General features: G+C 52.9%; 1 protein-coding gene across 7 annotated transcripts in view; it reads right to left on the bottom strand.

The window, feature by feature from the left end:
* Window positions 1–231: 231 nt before the first annotated feature.
* The window catches only part of GRIK5 (glutamate ionotropic receptor kainate type subunit 5), a 56,966-nt gene continuing 40,275 nt past the window's right edge, over window positions 232–16,922 (bottom strand). For all 7 annotated transcript variants that reach the window (XM_064581563.1, XM_064581564.1, XM_064581565.1 and 4 more), the window contains 5 exons: window positions 8,223–8,388; window positions 6,719–6,944; window positions 4,746–4,874; window positions 4,529–4,650; window positions 232–1,234 (listed from right to left, as the gene is read on the bottom strand). In XM_064581563.1, coding sequence (XP_064437633.1) covers window positions 806–1,234; window positions 4,529–4,650; window positions 4,746–4,874; window positions 6,719–6,944; window positions 8,223–8,388 — 1,072 coding nt within the window. In that variant the 3' untranslated portion in view covers window positions 232–805. The remainder of the gene's footprint in view (window positions 1,235–4,528; window positions 4,651–4,745; window positions 4,875–6,718; window positions 6,945–8,222; window positions 8,389–16,922) is intronic.

The following is a 16,922-nucleotide window of genomic DNA, read 5'->3' as shown; positions in this document are numbered from 1 at the left end:
TTTCTCCATCTGTCTCAGGGTCTCTGTCACAGCCTCCCTCTGTCCTGAGAGAAGGTCAGTGAGAGGGGCCAGCTGCCAGGGCCTGGGCTGACCTGCTGCCTGAGGGCAGGGCCCAAGGGTGGAGAGAGTCCAGGAGTGACCATCCCGTGTGTGGTTCTCAGCAGACTCTCTGGGGAGCCCAAGCCTTTAATGCCCTCACACCCCCAGGAAATGAGACCCAGCTATCCCCAGTTTTGGGGTTTTGTTCTTTTTTTTATTCCAACAGGGACTGGGGTGTGGCAGGGGGGAGGGATGGGGGCCCAACTGACCTCCTCCCTGGGGGGGTCTCATAGAAATTCCGAGGTTTCTCCCCAAAAAAAAGAGAGAAAGAGAAGAGTTGAGGGGCGCCAGGGGACACCCATCTGCCCAGAAGCCCTCCCCTCCTCCAGAAGTGGGGAGGGCTGTGTCAAGTCTTGGGGAGCCTGAGCAGTCCCAGGATGGGCTCTCCTCGCGGACTGCTTTCCGCTTCTGGAACGGCACCCGCAGTCCCCGGCCCCCTGAAGTCCTCGGTTCCTGCGCTCCTGTCCGCAGTCGGGGGGCGGAGTGCAGGGTCCGCGGCACCCTCTGATGAGTCCACTAGGGGGCGCAGGCAGGCTCCGGAGCCGGGCCTCGGACTTCATCGTGAGCCGAAGGCAAAATTGTGGCGTCCGGCGCACCAGGGGCACAAGTCCCGTCCCTTGTCCACTGGGGAAGCGGGGGCGGCCCGGGCCTGGGGCGGACCCCGTCCCTGCGATCAGTCCGGCCGCCAGCCCGGCTCCGCCCGTGGTCACTCGTGCTCGGCCAGCTCGCGGGGCCCCGCGGGGCCGGGCCGCGGCCGGGGCGGACTGGTGGCTTCGGCGGGGGCGCCCAGGCCACGCGGGGGCGCGCCGGCCCCGGACGCCCGCAGCGCCTGGATGCGCCGGCACTCCTGGCAGACGCGCACGTGGGTGCAGGGCGTGGGGACGGAGGGCCGGGCCCCGCCGGGCGGCCCCGGGTCGTCCAGGAGGCGCTGGGGGCCCCCGTGCGCGCCGCCCGAATCCCCGCCCGCGCCGGCCGAGTAGAGCTTGCCGTTGCTGAGGCGCATCTCGCGGACAGCGCGCAGCGACAGCAGGGCCCGACTCGGGCCGCCCGGGCGCCGGCGCCGGCGGGAACGCGACGTCTTGCGACAAGACACCGCGTGCCGCAGCTCCTGCAGCATCTCCTGGCACACCGACACCTGTGGGCGGCGCAGGGCGGGGCGCGGTGGTCACCAGCCGACCCGCGAGGAGAACGGCCTCCTCGCCGCCGCCCCCCCCTCGCCCGGCTTCTGCGTCTTCTCTCCCCTCCCGGCCTCCCCCAGCTCCACTCCTCCTCTCCGTTCCTCTCTCAGCCTCTGCTCTTCCCGGGCTCTGCCTGTCTCACCTCTCCGCCTCGCCTCTCCACTCCTCCGTCTCTCCGCTTCCGTCCTCCGGGGGTTCTCCCCGAGTCCGCCCTCACCTATCTGGGCTCCTCGCTTTCCCTTTCTTGTCACTCCCCAGTCTGACTACCTCCTGCTTGACTTCCATCTTCTGCCTCTCGTTCATGCTACCATGATTGCAAGACATTTACTGAGCACCTGCTGTATGCAGAGAACAAAACAGACGGAAGTCTCTGCCCTCAGAGCATGCAGAGACAAAAATAAATAAATAACAAAGCTGTAAATGTAGGTAGCAGGTTAGCTGGTGATGAGTGCTTTGGCGAAAAATAAAATCGGGAAGAGAGGTGGGGTGATGCTGCATCTAGAGTAGAGACGTCAGGGAACACTCATGGCAAAGAAGAGCTTCAGTGAGACTGAAAGGCAGTGCTGAGTGAGCCCTGGAGCCTGGGAGGAGAGCAGGCAGATGCCTGAGCCGGACAGAGGTGCTGGGGGGTGGGGGGAACCACCAGCAGGGCAGGGGGGCTGGAATGGGGGATGCAGGGGGACAGAGGGAGAGGGAGAAGAGGAGGTCAGAGGAGCAATGGGGCCCCAAGACTGCTGTAAGGCTTGGGCTTTTATTCCCAGTCAGGTGGGGGGCACTGGGGAGCTTTGAGGACTGCGGTACTTCACTGTGTTGAGAACAGACTAGGGAGGCCAAGGGCAAGCCTAGTGGCAGTGGCCAAGCAGGTGAGAAGGGGCTGGATTCTGGGTATGTGTCAAAGGTGGAGCCAACAGGACTGGCTGAGAGCAAGGGGAGAGTGAAGGGTAATCCCACCTTGGCCTGAGCAAGCGGAATGATGGCGGTGTCTGGTGCATGGGCAGGAGTTCTGCATTGGCCACGTGATGTTCCGTGGGTTATCTGTCAGACATCCACGGGGAGGTGTGGAGTATAGGGCTGAGTGTACAAAGCCTGGGTCTGGGGGGAGGTCCCTGTGAGGGCGGCGCCTGGGGGGGGTTAAGGCAGGCGGCCTCCAGGGTCCTGCCATCCAGTGTTCCCGCCCCCCTGTAGTCCCCTCTGCCTTTGTATCAGGGCTGCTGTGTGACCCTCAGAATACAGCTAGTCAGCTAACTAGTCAGCTGATGTTTTGGCCTCTGCTGGGTTTGCCCTTGGGTCACTCACTCTGGGGGAAGTCAGCTGCCACGGTGTGAGGACACCCAAGCAGCCCTATGGAGAAGGTCCCCGTGTGAGAGCCGGAGGCCTCCTGTCAACTGCCAGGGGAGTGTGTGTTCCTCCTGTTCTTTACTCTACCTCAGGATGTTCTGACATCTTAAGAATCTTGCTGGCCAGGGAGAGACTGGCCCTCCCAGAGCTAGATAATTCTTAGGGAGAGCAAAGGGCTGGGAGCCCACCTTTCATATGCAAACCAGCCAATCCCAATACCTGCCCCCCACCCCCCACTTAACCTAACTCTCACACCCAGCTGCCCTAAATCACTCAGGACCAGGTCCACACCACTAGAGACCACCCCTCTAGTCCAGAGCCCATCAACATTATCCACACTGGCCAATTCTGAGCTGCTTTCCCTGCCAGCCCTGCCTTTCATGCAGAAACCCCAGTGAGGTCCAAGGCCCAGGCTTTCCCCCAGCTCCAGCTCCCGATGCTTCCGGTGCTTCCCCTGCGGCCCGGTGCTGTGTGGCATGACCCCTCCTGGGAAGCGTAAGTGATACAAATCTTTCAATAGCACTGGCCTCTCCGTGTCATCACTTAGTCACCATAAATCAGAATCCTGCAAGTGCATCTGGAGGCGGCACGCCACCTTGGAAGCAGACCCTCTGGCCCCAGGCAAGCCTTCGGCCAATGGCATGACCGTGACCTCCCTAGAGACCCTGGCAGCCAGAACCACCCAGCTAAGCTGTTCCCCGATTTCTTACCCATAGAAACTGTAAACTGATGTAAGTGTGCTGCTTGAAGCTGCTAAAATTTTAGGGTGTTACATGTAATAAATAATATAGGTCATATACAGCATATCGGCGGCCTCACAAACCATTTGGCTGGATGGGATCACCAAGGGCCTGGAGAAAGCCAGAGAAGAGTCCAGGAAGGAGCCCGAGAGCCCCTTGACAAAGGACGGGCCGCAGAGGAAGGAGAAAAGTGAGGCGTGAGCCCTGAAGAGAGGGTTTTGAGAACAGTGATCAGCTGTGCTGAAGCCTACTGCCACCTCACATATGGTGAGGCCTGAAACCCGGGCAGTCTGGGCCGTGGGTCTCTGGGGAAGAGTGGCTTCAGTGCGGGGGTGGGGACGACAGCTGGATGGGCGTGTGTTCAAGAGTGAATGCAGAGGGGGAACTGAAGCAGCAGGGAGACATACTCTTTCCAGGTTGTAAGTTTAGGGGAGAAGTGGGGTGGTGTCTGGGAGGAGAAGCAGGGTCAAGAGAAAATTCTGGAAGATGGGGGAGATGACAGCACGTTTGTATGCAGACAGCCCTGATCCAATAGAGAAGAGGAAACTGCTGATGGGGGGAGGGTGCAGAGAACCGCGGAGGGATGTCCTTGGGAGGGCAGGAGAGGAGATGGAGGCACAGGGGAGGGCGCCTCAGCTGGGAGTAACTGACCGGGTTGTGGAGGGGTCTGCATGCTCTCCTCAGACTCCTCTAGGTGGAAGCAAGGTTATCAGCCCAGGTGAGGAGGGGGAGGGGCGGGGGGCGTGGGGGGAGGGGAGGTGGAGCACACAGGGCCAGAGTGGGGCTGGGAATGGAGGAGTGTCACTGGGCAGCAGCTGAGACCAGCCTGTCGTCTTCCAGCCCGACCCACCTCTCATTTCTCCTTGCTTCACCCCCTGCCCCTCTCCCCATCCTCTCTCCTCCTTTCCCCTTCATCCTCACCTCTGTCCCTGCTGCTTTCCCTCCTCTGGCCTTCCTCACACTTGGCTCCCCTCTCCCTTCTGTCTGCACCCACCTCTTCTTGAACCCCCTCTGGTTTCACCCCAGGGGGTCTCTCAGGTCCTGTCCCCTCCCCGCTCCCAGCTCCTCGCTGCCTCTGACATTCCTCCAGGAAGGCTACCGAGGCCACAATCTCCATGTCCCTCCGCCACGGGCACCCCACTTCTCCCCCACCCCCTTCGCCAACCCTCTCACCTCTTCAGACTCTGCCGACCTCCGCGTGGACCATATGAATTCCATGACCGCCACGAAGACAGCAATGATGAGGCCACAGATGAGCACGACAAAAATGCCACCAATGTTCTCCATGCCCAAACCTGGGGGTGCAGGGGGAAAGCCACGGGTTCGGGGCTGTGTGGACACGGGGGCTACAGGGGGCTTCGGGAATGGTGCGGTGTGCAGGGCAGCTGACCTTTAGCGCGATGATCCTCTTCCTTGGGGCACCGGCCCCCCTCCCACCACTTGCGCTTCAGGATCTCCAGCCGGTTGTTCTCCTGAAGCTGCAGGATGGCCAAGGTGATCTCATCCCGGAATGGGGAGCCTGGACCAGACACACAAGGGGGTGGACTGGCCATTGGGGACCTGGAGCGCTGCCCACCCAAACTCCCACCGTGCCCTCAGCACGGCGCTTCCTCCTGCCTCCACCACACCCCCAGGTCCTCTGTCCACCTTCGAGTCTGACCACTGCTTGCCTTGACCTCCCCTGTGACCGCCCTGGGCCAAGCCCCCACTACACCGCATGTCACATTTGTCACAGTCCCCTCCCTGCAGCTCTCCTCACCCCCCACCCAGGCTCTTCTTAACACAGCAGCCAGAGGAACAACTTCAGAAACAGAGTTCTAGATCTTGTCTCTCTCGTGCTCAAAATTCTCCAGTGGCTTCCCGATGCAGAGAGAACCCGGTCCTTCCCTCAACCTAGAGATCCTGTGTTCACTCGCCCCACCACCTGGGGCTCCTGCTGCCCCAGCTGCTCGCAGCTCTGACCACACCAGCCTCCGGGCTGTTCCTCGAGTCCTCCAGACACAATCCCACCTTAGAACTTCTGCCTGGAATGTTCCTTCCCTCATGTCACTCAGGGCTCTACTCACATGGTACCTCAAGGGGTCTCCTCTGATCAAGTTCCCTTAAAATGGCACCAAGCACCCCCCCATCAGTCTCGTCCCCTGAATTTACTTTGGAGCAGTTGTGACCACCTGGTATCACTTTATAAAGCCCCGCGTGTTTATTGTCTACCTACTGTCTGTGCCCCTTGTGGAAGGCAGCAGGCTGGGGGCTCGGCGGCTCCCTGCTGTGGGATCCCAGCATGCAGCACTGTGCCTGGCACGCAGCGGGGCATCCGACAGTCTGCTCAGTGAATGAATCTCCTCTGCACGGCCTCAACCCCAGACCCCTCTCTCCTCCCTACCCTCAGAGCCTCGCCTTAAACCACCCTTAGGTCCCAAACACCCCACACATGTCCTATCCCAGCCTCATTTCTTCATTTGCTATGACACTTCTTAAGCACCTGCCAGGGGCCAGGAACCAGGGACATGGGCGAGTGGAGGCATTAGTATTTATCAGGCACCCACTATGTGCCAGATCCTTGGTTTACAGACATTAATTCAAGTCCCTCCTGATCCTGGCTATTACCAGGTGTTACCACCCCCATCCTCTGGATGAGGCAGGTGGCATTCTTGCCTAAGGTCATGCACAGAGTCAGGGAGGGAACTGGGATGTGAATCCAGGTCAGTGTGACTCCAGAGCCTGCCCCCCAAAGGGGTTACACTACTTCCCTGGCCCAGCACTGAGATAAGCGCAAAACTGCTAAGATTTGAGGTAATTTGTTACACAGTAACAGATAACTAACACAGCAGTCAGCAACAGAGAGATGGATTTATAAGCCACGATGTCAAGATTTGGTGATAAAATTGGTGGGTTTCCAGCACTGGGCCCGGAAAAGCATGTCCAAGTCTCCCTGGCAGATCCATCCATTCCTCCCTCAGACCTCCCTGCCTCCGTCCATCATCCATATTCTCAGCACTGCGCTGAGCCAGGCTGTGGGTGCCATGAAGAGAACATGAGGCACATCAAACCAGGTCTTCACCCTCAAGGAGTCCTCAGGCCAAAGGGGAAGGTGGCAAGTGTCACGGCCCATAAGTACTGGGTTGTACCCAGTCTCCTTGGGTTCTTCCAGCGGCCACGCAGGGCCGGAACTGACTGCTGCTAGACCCTTGTTTGCAGGTCGAGTGTGGAGGTTCAGGATGGGGTCATGCAGCCAGGAGGCCGCGCATGACACGCAAGACATACCCAGCCTGCCACAGGCAGGACCTGGCCCGGTCCCTGGCCGGCCCATGTGGCCTGGTTCTGGCTGCCCCCTCCGCACCCCCCGGCCCCACCGCTCCATACCCAGTGGCATGCCAATGCCGTAGCCCTTGGTGTCGAGGAGGCCCCCGATCTGGGTGAGGTTGCAGTTGAGCCGCCGGTGGTACTCGTTCATAGTGGACTCGAGCAGGAAGGCGTAGCGCGAGTTGAGAACACGGGCTATGCCTTCTTCTGTGCTCTTGACAAACACACTGGGTTGCTTTGACTGCATGTAGTTCCACATACGCTGGTATGTCTGGTACCGCGAATTCTGGCCAGAGGGGGCACAAGGGGAAGTCAGGTGAGGGTCTTTCTCCTCAGCCCTATCCCCTGCCCTCCAGGAAGTTTCTCTCAACCGGAGAACGAGTGAGGAGACCAGAGGGAGACAGAAAGAGCCAAACGCAGAGAGGGACGAGACAGACAGACTGCTCAAGGCCAGGTCCAAGGCATCCACATGCCCACCAGCCCAGCGAGGACCCTGAGGACCAAAGGCTTGGGAAGAAGGGGCCACGGCGATCTATTCTCCAGCCTGTCCTCTCTTCCACCCGTGGGCCTGGCTTGGCCTGACACCCAGCCCTGTCTTCCCAGCATTCCCAGGCCTTATACGCAGAAGCCCAACCCCAAATTTACCCAGGGCCCAGTCTGAGTCAGGGAGACCTGCGTCCATGTCAAATAGGACAGTTTACTTCCTTCAAGCCCTGCAGGAACCTTCTGGGGAATGCCTCTACAAGCCTTTAGGGGGAGGCATGTGGAGGCCAGGCTCGGGATGACCACCCCCTGCCACTGCTCCTGACATCCCCTACCCTCCTTCTTTGATCTGAGGTCCAGACACTGCTCTCCCTACGTGCCCCATAGGCCCCTCCCCAGGGCTCAGCAATCTCCCAAACCTACTTCTCTGGTCTCCCAGCTGCGAATGAGCCCCGTGACCCACCTGGGAGGCCTGGGAATTCACCCCTCCTCTCCTTTGTGCTTCAGCCAGTGGCCCCCTCCCAGCCCCAGCCTCCCTCAGACCATTAGTCTACCCCCACCTGCCCCAGAGGGAACTTCCAGCTCTAAATGGGTCACCCCAGCTCAGTGACCATTTCCACCTCCCCACTTACAGGTTCTAGTCTCAGCCCTATCCTGGCATTCGGGACCTCTGCTGTCATGCAGTCATCCAAACCTCCTTGCCAGGCTTGTTTTCCTTTTGATTCCTTCCCACTGCCCCCTAATACACAGGGACAGGCTCCTTTCACCTTGAAGGGCCTTGCCCTCCTCTCTGCTGGCCCATTCTCCCAGGTCTGACTGACACTTCCAGCAGCTTCCATGACTCCTATTTGGCCTGTCTAGCACTGATACGACACCCGATCCTACATCTGTTCCCTTCTGTTCCCTGGGTGAGAGTCCACTTTCCCCAGCCAGACAGCAACACTCCCGGTGAGTGTCTTCTGCTCCCCAGCCTCCCTGTTGCCACCATCAATCCCTCTTAGCCAGGAGGCCCTGCCCAGCCCCACCCTGGGCGGCTACACGTGGTGGGGGTACCAAGCCCAGGCAAGGTCAAAGGCCCCACCTGAAAGAAGGTCATGGTGGAGCCAGCATGGATGGTCCCGTACTCAATGTTGGTCTGGTCGGCCAGGTCGTCGGCTGACTCCACGGGCACCTCCATGCGCTGTACAGTGAGGAAGGCAGCCAGGTTGGCCGTGTAGGAGGAGATGATGATCAAGGTGAAGGCCCACCTGATGGGTAGAAAGAGTGAGCCACGGTTGGGAGCCACGCCTGCCACCCTCCCACTGTGGCCGTGCACCCTGTTGGTGGTGCCCTTCTCAATGACCTTGGCATCTAGGAGGCTCAGCGACTGCTGACTTGTGAGAAGGCTGGAAGCACAGATGCTGGGGCCAGACTCTCTGGGTTTAATATTGCTTCCAGAGACTTCCACTTCCAGAAATCAGAGAATAAGGTATCCTGAAAATACCCTCCCACCGTGAACAACTAGAAAACTGGACAGAATATAGAAAACTATTTCTAGGCATCACAGGGCTGTAATCCCTGAGGGGGGAAAAAAAAAAAAGCAATGAAGTGAGACGTATCATTGCCCAGGCTGTCTGGCTGAATGTAATTTATAGACTGCGGTGCCAAGGAAGGGAAACCCAGTCTGGCCATCTCACTGAGTTGCAGAGGTGGAGATCAGAGAGGCCCACATGGCTAGAATCTGTGGAACAGAGAATCCAAGAAGAGGGAGCTGCACAGAGAGAGAGGGTTCCAGAAATCTGCACAGAGTCCCCTTGAATCTTTGGCTGAATATAGATCTGGGTATGCACAGGGTGAAACTCCAAGAGACCAGAGAAGAACTGCTTTCAAAGACAACAACTTGGGGCACCTGGGTGGCTTAGTCAGCTAAGCATCTATCTTCAGTTCAGGTCATGATACCAGGGTCCTGGGATCAAGTCCCGCATCGGGCTCCCTGCTTAGTGGGGAGCCTGCTTGTGTTCTCTCTCTCTCTCTGTCAAATAAATAAATAAAATCTTAAAAAAAAAAAACAAAGACAAAAATTCCCAGGGTTCACATAGGGCCGGGAATCTTCTGAGCTCTCTCCAGCCAGAGTAGTGAGATCTCACTGAATATATGAGACATTCAGCAAAGACCCCAAAGGACAACACATTAGAGTTAAGTCAGCCCTAGAATAAAGGCCACTCCAGACCTGCCCTCAAAGAGCTGGAAAACTGTCCTGGAAAGGATCAAAATTATCCACAAGAAACTTAACTGCCTGCCAGAGAAAGTCCGAGACTCTTTAAAATAATACATTCAGCAAGTTGGTACAGCCACTTTGGAAAACAGTGTGGAGGTTCCTCAAAAATTTAAAAATAGAGCTACCCCATGACCCAGCAATTGCACTGCTGGGTATTTACCCCAAAGACACAGATGTAGTGAAAAGAAGGGCCATATGCACCCCAATGTTCATAGCAGCAATGTCCGCAATAGCCAAACTGTGGAAAGAGCCGGGATGCCCTTCAACAGATGAATGGATAAAGAAGATGTGGTCCATATATACAATGGAATATTACTCAGCCATCAGAAAAGATGAATACCCAACTTTTACATCAACATGGATGGGACTGGAGGAGATTATGCTAAGTGAAATAAGTCAAGCAGAGAAAGTCAATTATCATATGGTTTCACTTATATGTGGAACATAAGGAATAACATGGAGGACATTAGGAGAAGGAAGGGAAAAATGGGGGGGGGGGATTGGAGGGAGAGATGAACCATGAGAGACTATGGACCTGAGAAACAAACGGAGGGCTCTAGAGGGGAGGGGGGTGGGGGATGGGTTAGCCTGGTGATGGGTATTAAAGAGGGCACGTACTGCATGGAGCACTGGGTGTTATACGCAAACAATCAATCATGGAACACTACATCAAAAACTAATGATGTATTGTATGGTGACTAACATAACATAATAAAATTTTTAAAAAATAAAATAATACATTCAACAATGTAAACAATGTAAACTTCACAACGTCTGTCATCCAATAAAAAATTACCAGATATTGGGCGCCTGGGTGGCGCAGTTGGTTAAGCGTCTGACTCTTGGTTTCAGCTCAGGTCTGATCTCAGGGTTGTGAGATCATGCCTCACATCAGGCTCTGCGCTCACCTGAGTCTGCTAAAGTTTCCTCTCCCTCTCCCTCTGCCCCTCCTCCCTCCTTGTGCACTCTCTCAAATAAATAAATCTTAAAAAAAAAAAAAAGGGTGCAGGAAACTGTGAGAGAAAAATCACTCAATTGAAACAGACCCAGAATTGGCAGAATGATGGAATTAGCAGATGAGGGTATTAAATAGCTATTATAGATATATTCAGAATTCTCAAGGATATAAAGAAAACCTGGAATGCAATTAGAGAGAAATATAAAAAAGGAGCAAATAGAACATCTAGAGATTAAATATACGACATCTGAGTGGGGAATTTCACTGGAAGGGATTACATAGATCAGAAACTGCAGCAGAAAAGAACAGAGAATTGGAAGACAGCAATAGAATCTATCCAAATTGAAGCCAGAGAAGGGAAAAAGTGACTGAAAATGAGCACAAAGCCTGAGTGGCCTGAGGAATAATATCAAGTGTCCTTTACCTATGTGATTGGAGTCCCGTAAGGAGAGAAAAGGAAGGGGATAACAGAAAAAAGTATTTTACTTGAAGAAGTAACGGTCAAAACTTTCTCAAATCTGATAAAAATTATAAACTGGCTGATCTAAGAAGCTCAATAAAACCAAAGTAGGATAAACACACATACACACAAAACACACCAAGTCACATTATAATCAATTACTGAAAACCAGGGACGCCTGAGTGGCTCAGTCAGTTAAGCGTCTGCCTTCGGCTCAGGTCATGATCCCAGGGTCCTGGGATCGAGTCCCGCATCGGGCTCCCTGCTCCGCGGGGAGCCTGCTTCTCCCTCTGCCTCTGTCTCTCTCTCTGTCTCTCATGAATAAATAAATAAAATCTTTAAAAAAAAATTACTGAAAACCAGTGATAAAGAGTATCTTTTTTTTTTCTTTTTTAGAGAGAGAGTACATGAGCTGGGGGGGTGGGCAGAGGGAGAGAAAGAATATTAAGCAGGCTCTGTGCTCAGTGTGGAACCTGATGCAGGGCAATCCCACAACTCTGAGATCATGACCTGAGCCAAAATCAAGAGTTAGATGCTTAACCGACTGAGCCACCCAGGGGCCCCTAAAGAATATCTTAAAAGCAGCCAGAACTCTCTCTTTCTCTCTCAAATAAATACATAAATCTTTAAAAAAAGTATACAATGGGCGCCTGGGTGGCACCATCTGGTAAGCATCTGACTTGGTTTTGGCTCAAGTCATGATCTCAGGGTCATGAGATTGAGCCCCACATCAGGCTCCTCAAGTCTGCTTAAGATTCTCTTCTTCTGCCCCTCCCTCCTGTGCTCTCTTGCTCTCTCTCTCAAATAAATCTTGAAGAAAAAAAAGTGGGGCACCTGAGTGGCTCAGTCAGTTAAGCATCTGTCTTCAGCTCAGGTCATAACCCCAGGGTCCTGGGATCGAACCCCGCATTGGGCTCCCCGCTTCTCCCTCTCCCTCTGCCTGCCACTCCCCCTGCTTGTGTGTACTCTCGCTCTCTGTCAAAAAATAAATAAAATCTTAAAAAAATAAAATAAAATAAAATAAAATATTTAAAATAGCAGCCAGAAGCGCCTGGGTGGCTCAGTCGTTAAGCGTCTGCCTTCGGCTCAGGTCATGATCCCAGAGTCCTGGGATCGAGCCCCGCATCAGGCTCCCCGCTCGGCGGGAAGCCTGCTTCTCCCTCTGCCACTCCCCCTGCTTGTGTTCCCTCTCTCGCTGTGTCTCTCTCTCTCAAATAAATAAATAAAATCTTAAAAAAAAAAAAAAAGAAAGTAAAGTAGCAGCCAAAGGGCAGGGAACATACATGAAGGATCAAAATAAGAGTGACAACAGACTTCTTGTCAGAGAGTCAGGAGACCACGCAACAATGTGCTGAAAGGGAAAAACAACCTGTCAATCTTGTATTAAATATCCATCAAAAAGATCCTCCAAAAAAGAAAACACACTAACAAATTTTTCATACAAACAAAAGCTGGGAGAATTAATTGCCAACAGATCTGCACTTCAAGAAATATTATGGGGGGTGGGCAGTGCCTGGCTTGCTCAGTTGGAGGAGCGTGTGACTCTCAATCTTGGATTGTGGGTTCTAGCCTCACATTGTGTGTGGAGATTACTTAAAAATAAAATCTCTTTTAAAAAATGAAAGAAATGTTATGGGAAGTTCTTCAGGCAAAAGGCAAATAATACTAAATGGAAATTTGGATGCACACAAAGCCATGAAGACCAGAAATAGCAGAAGTGTGGGTAAATATAAAAGATATATTCCTCATTTAAAAAATCTCTTTACATTTTGAAAAAAGCCCACATTGGGCTCTTTACATTTTGAGCCCAATGTGGGGCTCAAACTCACAACCCTGAGATCAAGAGTTGCATGCTTCACTGACTGAGCCAGTCAGGCACCCCTAAAAAATCTCTTTTAAAAGACGTTTATTGTGATGGGGCACCTGGGTGGCTCCGTCGGTTAAGCATCTGCCTTCGGCTCAGGTCATGATCTCAGGGTCCTGGGATCAAGTCCCACATTGGTCTCCCTGCTCAGTGGGGATTTTGCTTCTCCCTCTCCTTCTACCCCTCCACTCGTGCTCTGTCTCTCTCTCTCAAATAAATAAATAAAATCTTTAAAAAAATAAAAATTAAAGACATTTACTGTTTAAGCAAACACACACACACATATAAACCTCATATGTCGTGGAGTTTGAAAGATAAATAGAAGTAATACATATGATAAGAGTAGCTCAAAGGATGGGAGAGGTGGAATACTGCTGTAAGGATCGTCATCCTTTTTTTTTTAAAGATTTTATTTATTTGACAGAGAGAGAGATAGCAAGAGAGGGAACACAAGTAGAGGGAGTGGGAGAGGGAGAAGCAGGCTTCCCGCTGAGCAGGGAGCCCAATGCAGGGCTCGATCCCAGGATGCTGGGATCATCACCTGAGCTGAAGGCAGACACTTAATGACTGAGCCACCCAGGCGCCCCAAGGATCTTCATCTTATGTGAAGTGGTAGAATGTTACTTGAAAGTATTTTGTAACAATTAAAGATGCATATTGTAAACCCAGAGAAAGCAACTACTGAGAAAAAAAATTTTAAAGTATGCTTAATAAGTCAATAGTGGACATGAAACAGAATCCTAAAAATCTCAATAAGTCCAAAAGAAAGTAGGAAAAGAGGGAAAAGGGAGCCAAAAGAGATGGGACAAATTAAAAACAAGTAACAAGTTGACACATTTAAACCCAATCATAACAGTAACTGCATTAAATGTAAATGATCTCAACCAGGGGTTGGCAAACGATGGCCCACGGGCCAAATCTGTCTTGCTGTCTCTTTTTGCACAGCCCACAGGCTAACGATGGTTTTCACATTTTTAAACGTTCAAAAAGAAATTGAAAGAAGAACAATACTTCATGACATATGACATATAAAATTCAAATTTTGGGGTCAGTGTCCGTAAATAAAGTTTTATTGGAACACAGCCACACTCATTCACGTATGTATCATCTCTGGCTGCTGAGTATGGGCAGAGTTGAGTAGTTGTGACAGAGACTGGGTGGCCAGCAGAGCCTAAAATATTTACTATCCGGCCCAATATCGAAAAAGTTTGCTAACCCCTGCTCCAAGGCCTAAGTCTATGCTGTCTATAAGAAACCCACTTTAAGGGCCCCTGGGTGGCTCAGTTGGTTAAGCAACTGCCTTCGGCTCAGGTCATGATCCTGGAGTCCCTGGATTGAGTCCTGCATCGGGCTCCCTGCTCGGCAGGGAGTCTGCTTCTTCCTCTGACCCTACTCTCTCTTGTTCCCTCTCTCTCTCAAATAAATAAAATTAAAAAAAAAAAGAAGAAACCCACTTTAAATATAATGATCCAGGTAGGTCAGAAGCAAAGGGTCAGGAAAAGATATGCTATACCAACACTAAGCATAAGAAAGCTGGGGTGGCTTGGGGCGCCTGGGTGGCTCCGTCAGTTAAGCATCTGCCTTCAGCTCAGGTCATGATCCTGGGGTCCTGGGATCGAGCCCTGAGTTGGGCTCCCTGCTCAGCGGGGAGCCTGCTTGAGATTCTCTCTCTGCCCCTCCCTTGACTCACACACACACACACACACTCTCGCTCTCTCTCTAAAATAAATAAATCTGAAAGCAAGCAAGCTGCAGTGGCTATATTAATATCAAATAAAGGTAACTTCAGAGCAGGCATGTTACCAGGAATAAAGAGAGGCATTATATAATGACAAAGGGATCAATTCATTAAGACAACATAACAATCCTAAACATTTACGGCCCTAATTACAGAGCTTCAAAATTCATGAAGCAAAAACTGTTAGAACTGAAAAGATTTCTCCACAATTACGGGTAGAGATTTCAACACCCCTCTCCCAATAATTGACAGAACAAGCAGACAGAAAATCAGTATGGACAGAGAAGCCTGGAATAACACCATCAACCTCCTGGCCCTAATTGCCATTTATAACACACTGCACCCACCAACAGCACAGTGAGCATTTACCAGGACAGACCATACGCAAAGCCATAAAACAAGTCTCCATAAATTTCGAAGGATGAAAATCCTACGGAGAATGTTCCGACCACAGTGGAACTAAACAAGAAATCAATAATAGAAAGATCTCTGGAAAATCCCCAAATCCCGGCTCTCTCACTGCCTTGCTGTGTGACCTTGGACTCATCTGCGGCGCAAGTACAACGGCGGGCTGCCCCTCGCAGGGCGCTTGTAAGAGTGTGAGCCACAGCCGGCCCGGAATAAGAGCCGTACGAGTGGATGTGCTCACTGTCTTGGGGACTTCGGAGAAGAGGCACCTGCTGACAGCGCCACGGAGCCCAAGAGCAGCTGCTTGTCTTACCCTGACCCTCTCTGTCCTCCTACCTGGCAGGTGAGAGTGGCCAGGCTCCCTGCAGACAATACAGATCTGTGGGGCCTGAAGGCGGGGGGAAGCTGGGAGGGCCTCCCAGACCACCCCCTCCCCGGGTGGATCATCATGAAGACAGCAAGCAGCTAACCTTCGCTGAGTGCACATGCACAGCGCTGAGTTAGGCCCTGGGGTGGGGATGGAGTGGAGGGCAGAGGGATGAACAGACAAAACTATTCAGTGCCTGGTACACAGGCAGGCGCCACCTCGACCCAAAGGGTACAGCGTGGCTGACCGGTGGTGGTGACTGCGGGGGAGGGGGGCGGGTGAGGCCACTCACGGGGACAGAGCGGGGGGACACAGAAGGGGGGGGTCTGTCTTGGAAGTAACGATGTATACTCTGTTTTGGACAAGTTGTTTTGGGGATGTCTGTTGGACACGCATGGGGAGGGTCTGGAGGTGAGGACTCGGTCAGTGTCAGTCTCGAAGCACAAGGGGAGCCCCCTGGGAGGTGTTTGAAGAAGACCCTTGGTTAGGCATGGGGCATCCTGCTGGCTCCTGGTGTCAGTGGATGGGAGCAGGTGTCCAGCAGTGCAGCCCAGTCTAAACAACAGGGAAAATCTGGTGCATGACTCTCTGAGCCTAACTCCTTGGTACATAAAAACTAACAATGTTTTTGCATGGTTATAACAGAAACCGAAGTTTCTAGAAACGCATCTGTTGTTCAGACTGAGGAACGACTGGATGTTGTGTTGGAAACTTTGCCAAGAACCCTTCACCGTTTGGAACTCAGGTCTCCAATGGCAGCTGTGCTCACGGTTTCTGAATCACCAGACCAAGACTCTTGGAAAAGTTGTATTAGGAAATCGCCACGCTCATGGTGATTTGTATTTGTACCAACACACTCATTTACCAACCATTTTAAAGTGTCAAGTCTCAGGTGTAGACACAATTCTTTTAAATGGTTTCACTTCTCCCCATTCCCGATATACCTGTTATAAGTCAGTGCAGCTCTCTGACTCCTGCTTTCTGTCGTTCGAGATAGCCCCTCCCAAGTGTTGATGCATTGCTATCCTATTATTCTACCATAGATCACTTCCCTTTCTCTCCCTTGTATTGCAATCAGGGCATGTTACCGATTTGTTTTAAATCATGTGTAGGCAGGTGTGTAAGTAGATATATTACCCTTGAATTTCATCAGGGTGGGAAAGCAGATGTTAGATAATATTTGTGGCAAAACATTTGTCGTAAAACAAAGGCGCTGGGTCTGCAGGCACTGACACATCACCCGTGTGGAGGGAGGAGCTCAGGTGAGAGATGGCAAAGGGCAGTCACCCCCTGGTGCAAGGAAACAGGGTCCAAAGAGGAAGGAGGGAATCAGAAGGCCACAAGAGCCTGGAAGCGAGGAGTTTCTAGAAGGAGGGTAGCTAAGTCCATGTATTGGACGCATCAGTAAAGGGGTCCCCAGTGACCCGGGTGGAGCCAGGGAGGGGGAGGAGGAGCCAGGCTAAGGACTAGATCTGAGGTTGCCGGGAGGACTCGGAGGACAGGACGACCTGAGGAGGAGTTGAGGACGATGGCAAAAGAGTGGCTGAAGGCATGGCCTAGGAGCCTACCTGAGGTGGACGGACCAGAAAGCAGGCAGGTTTCAGAGAGCAGGAAAAAGGGAGGTGCTAGGAGTATGAGAGTGGCCTGGCGGCGGGGGGGGGGGGGGGGGGGGGGAGGGCGGGGCTGCGGTCAGGCAGAACCTCAAAAGCATTGACTTGGAGGCGGGGCT

Source organism: Mirounga angustirostris, unplaced genomic scaffold, assembly GCF_029215605.1.
Source record: "Mirounga angustirostris isolate CCGP_5_RB_7025 unplaced genomic scaffold, mMirAng1.0.hap1 SCAF_16, whole genome shotgun sequence".
NCBI lineage: Eukaryota > Metazoa > Chordata > Mammalia > Carnivora > Phocidae > Mirounga > Mirounga angustirostris.
The sequence above is the reverse complement of the archived record's forward strand: the minus strand, read 5'-3'. Positions and strand labels throughout refer to the sequence as shown.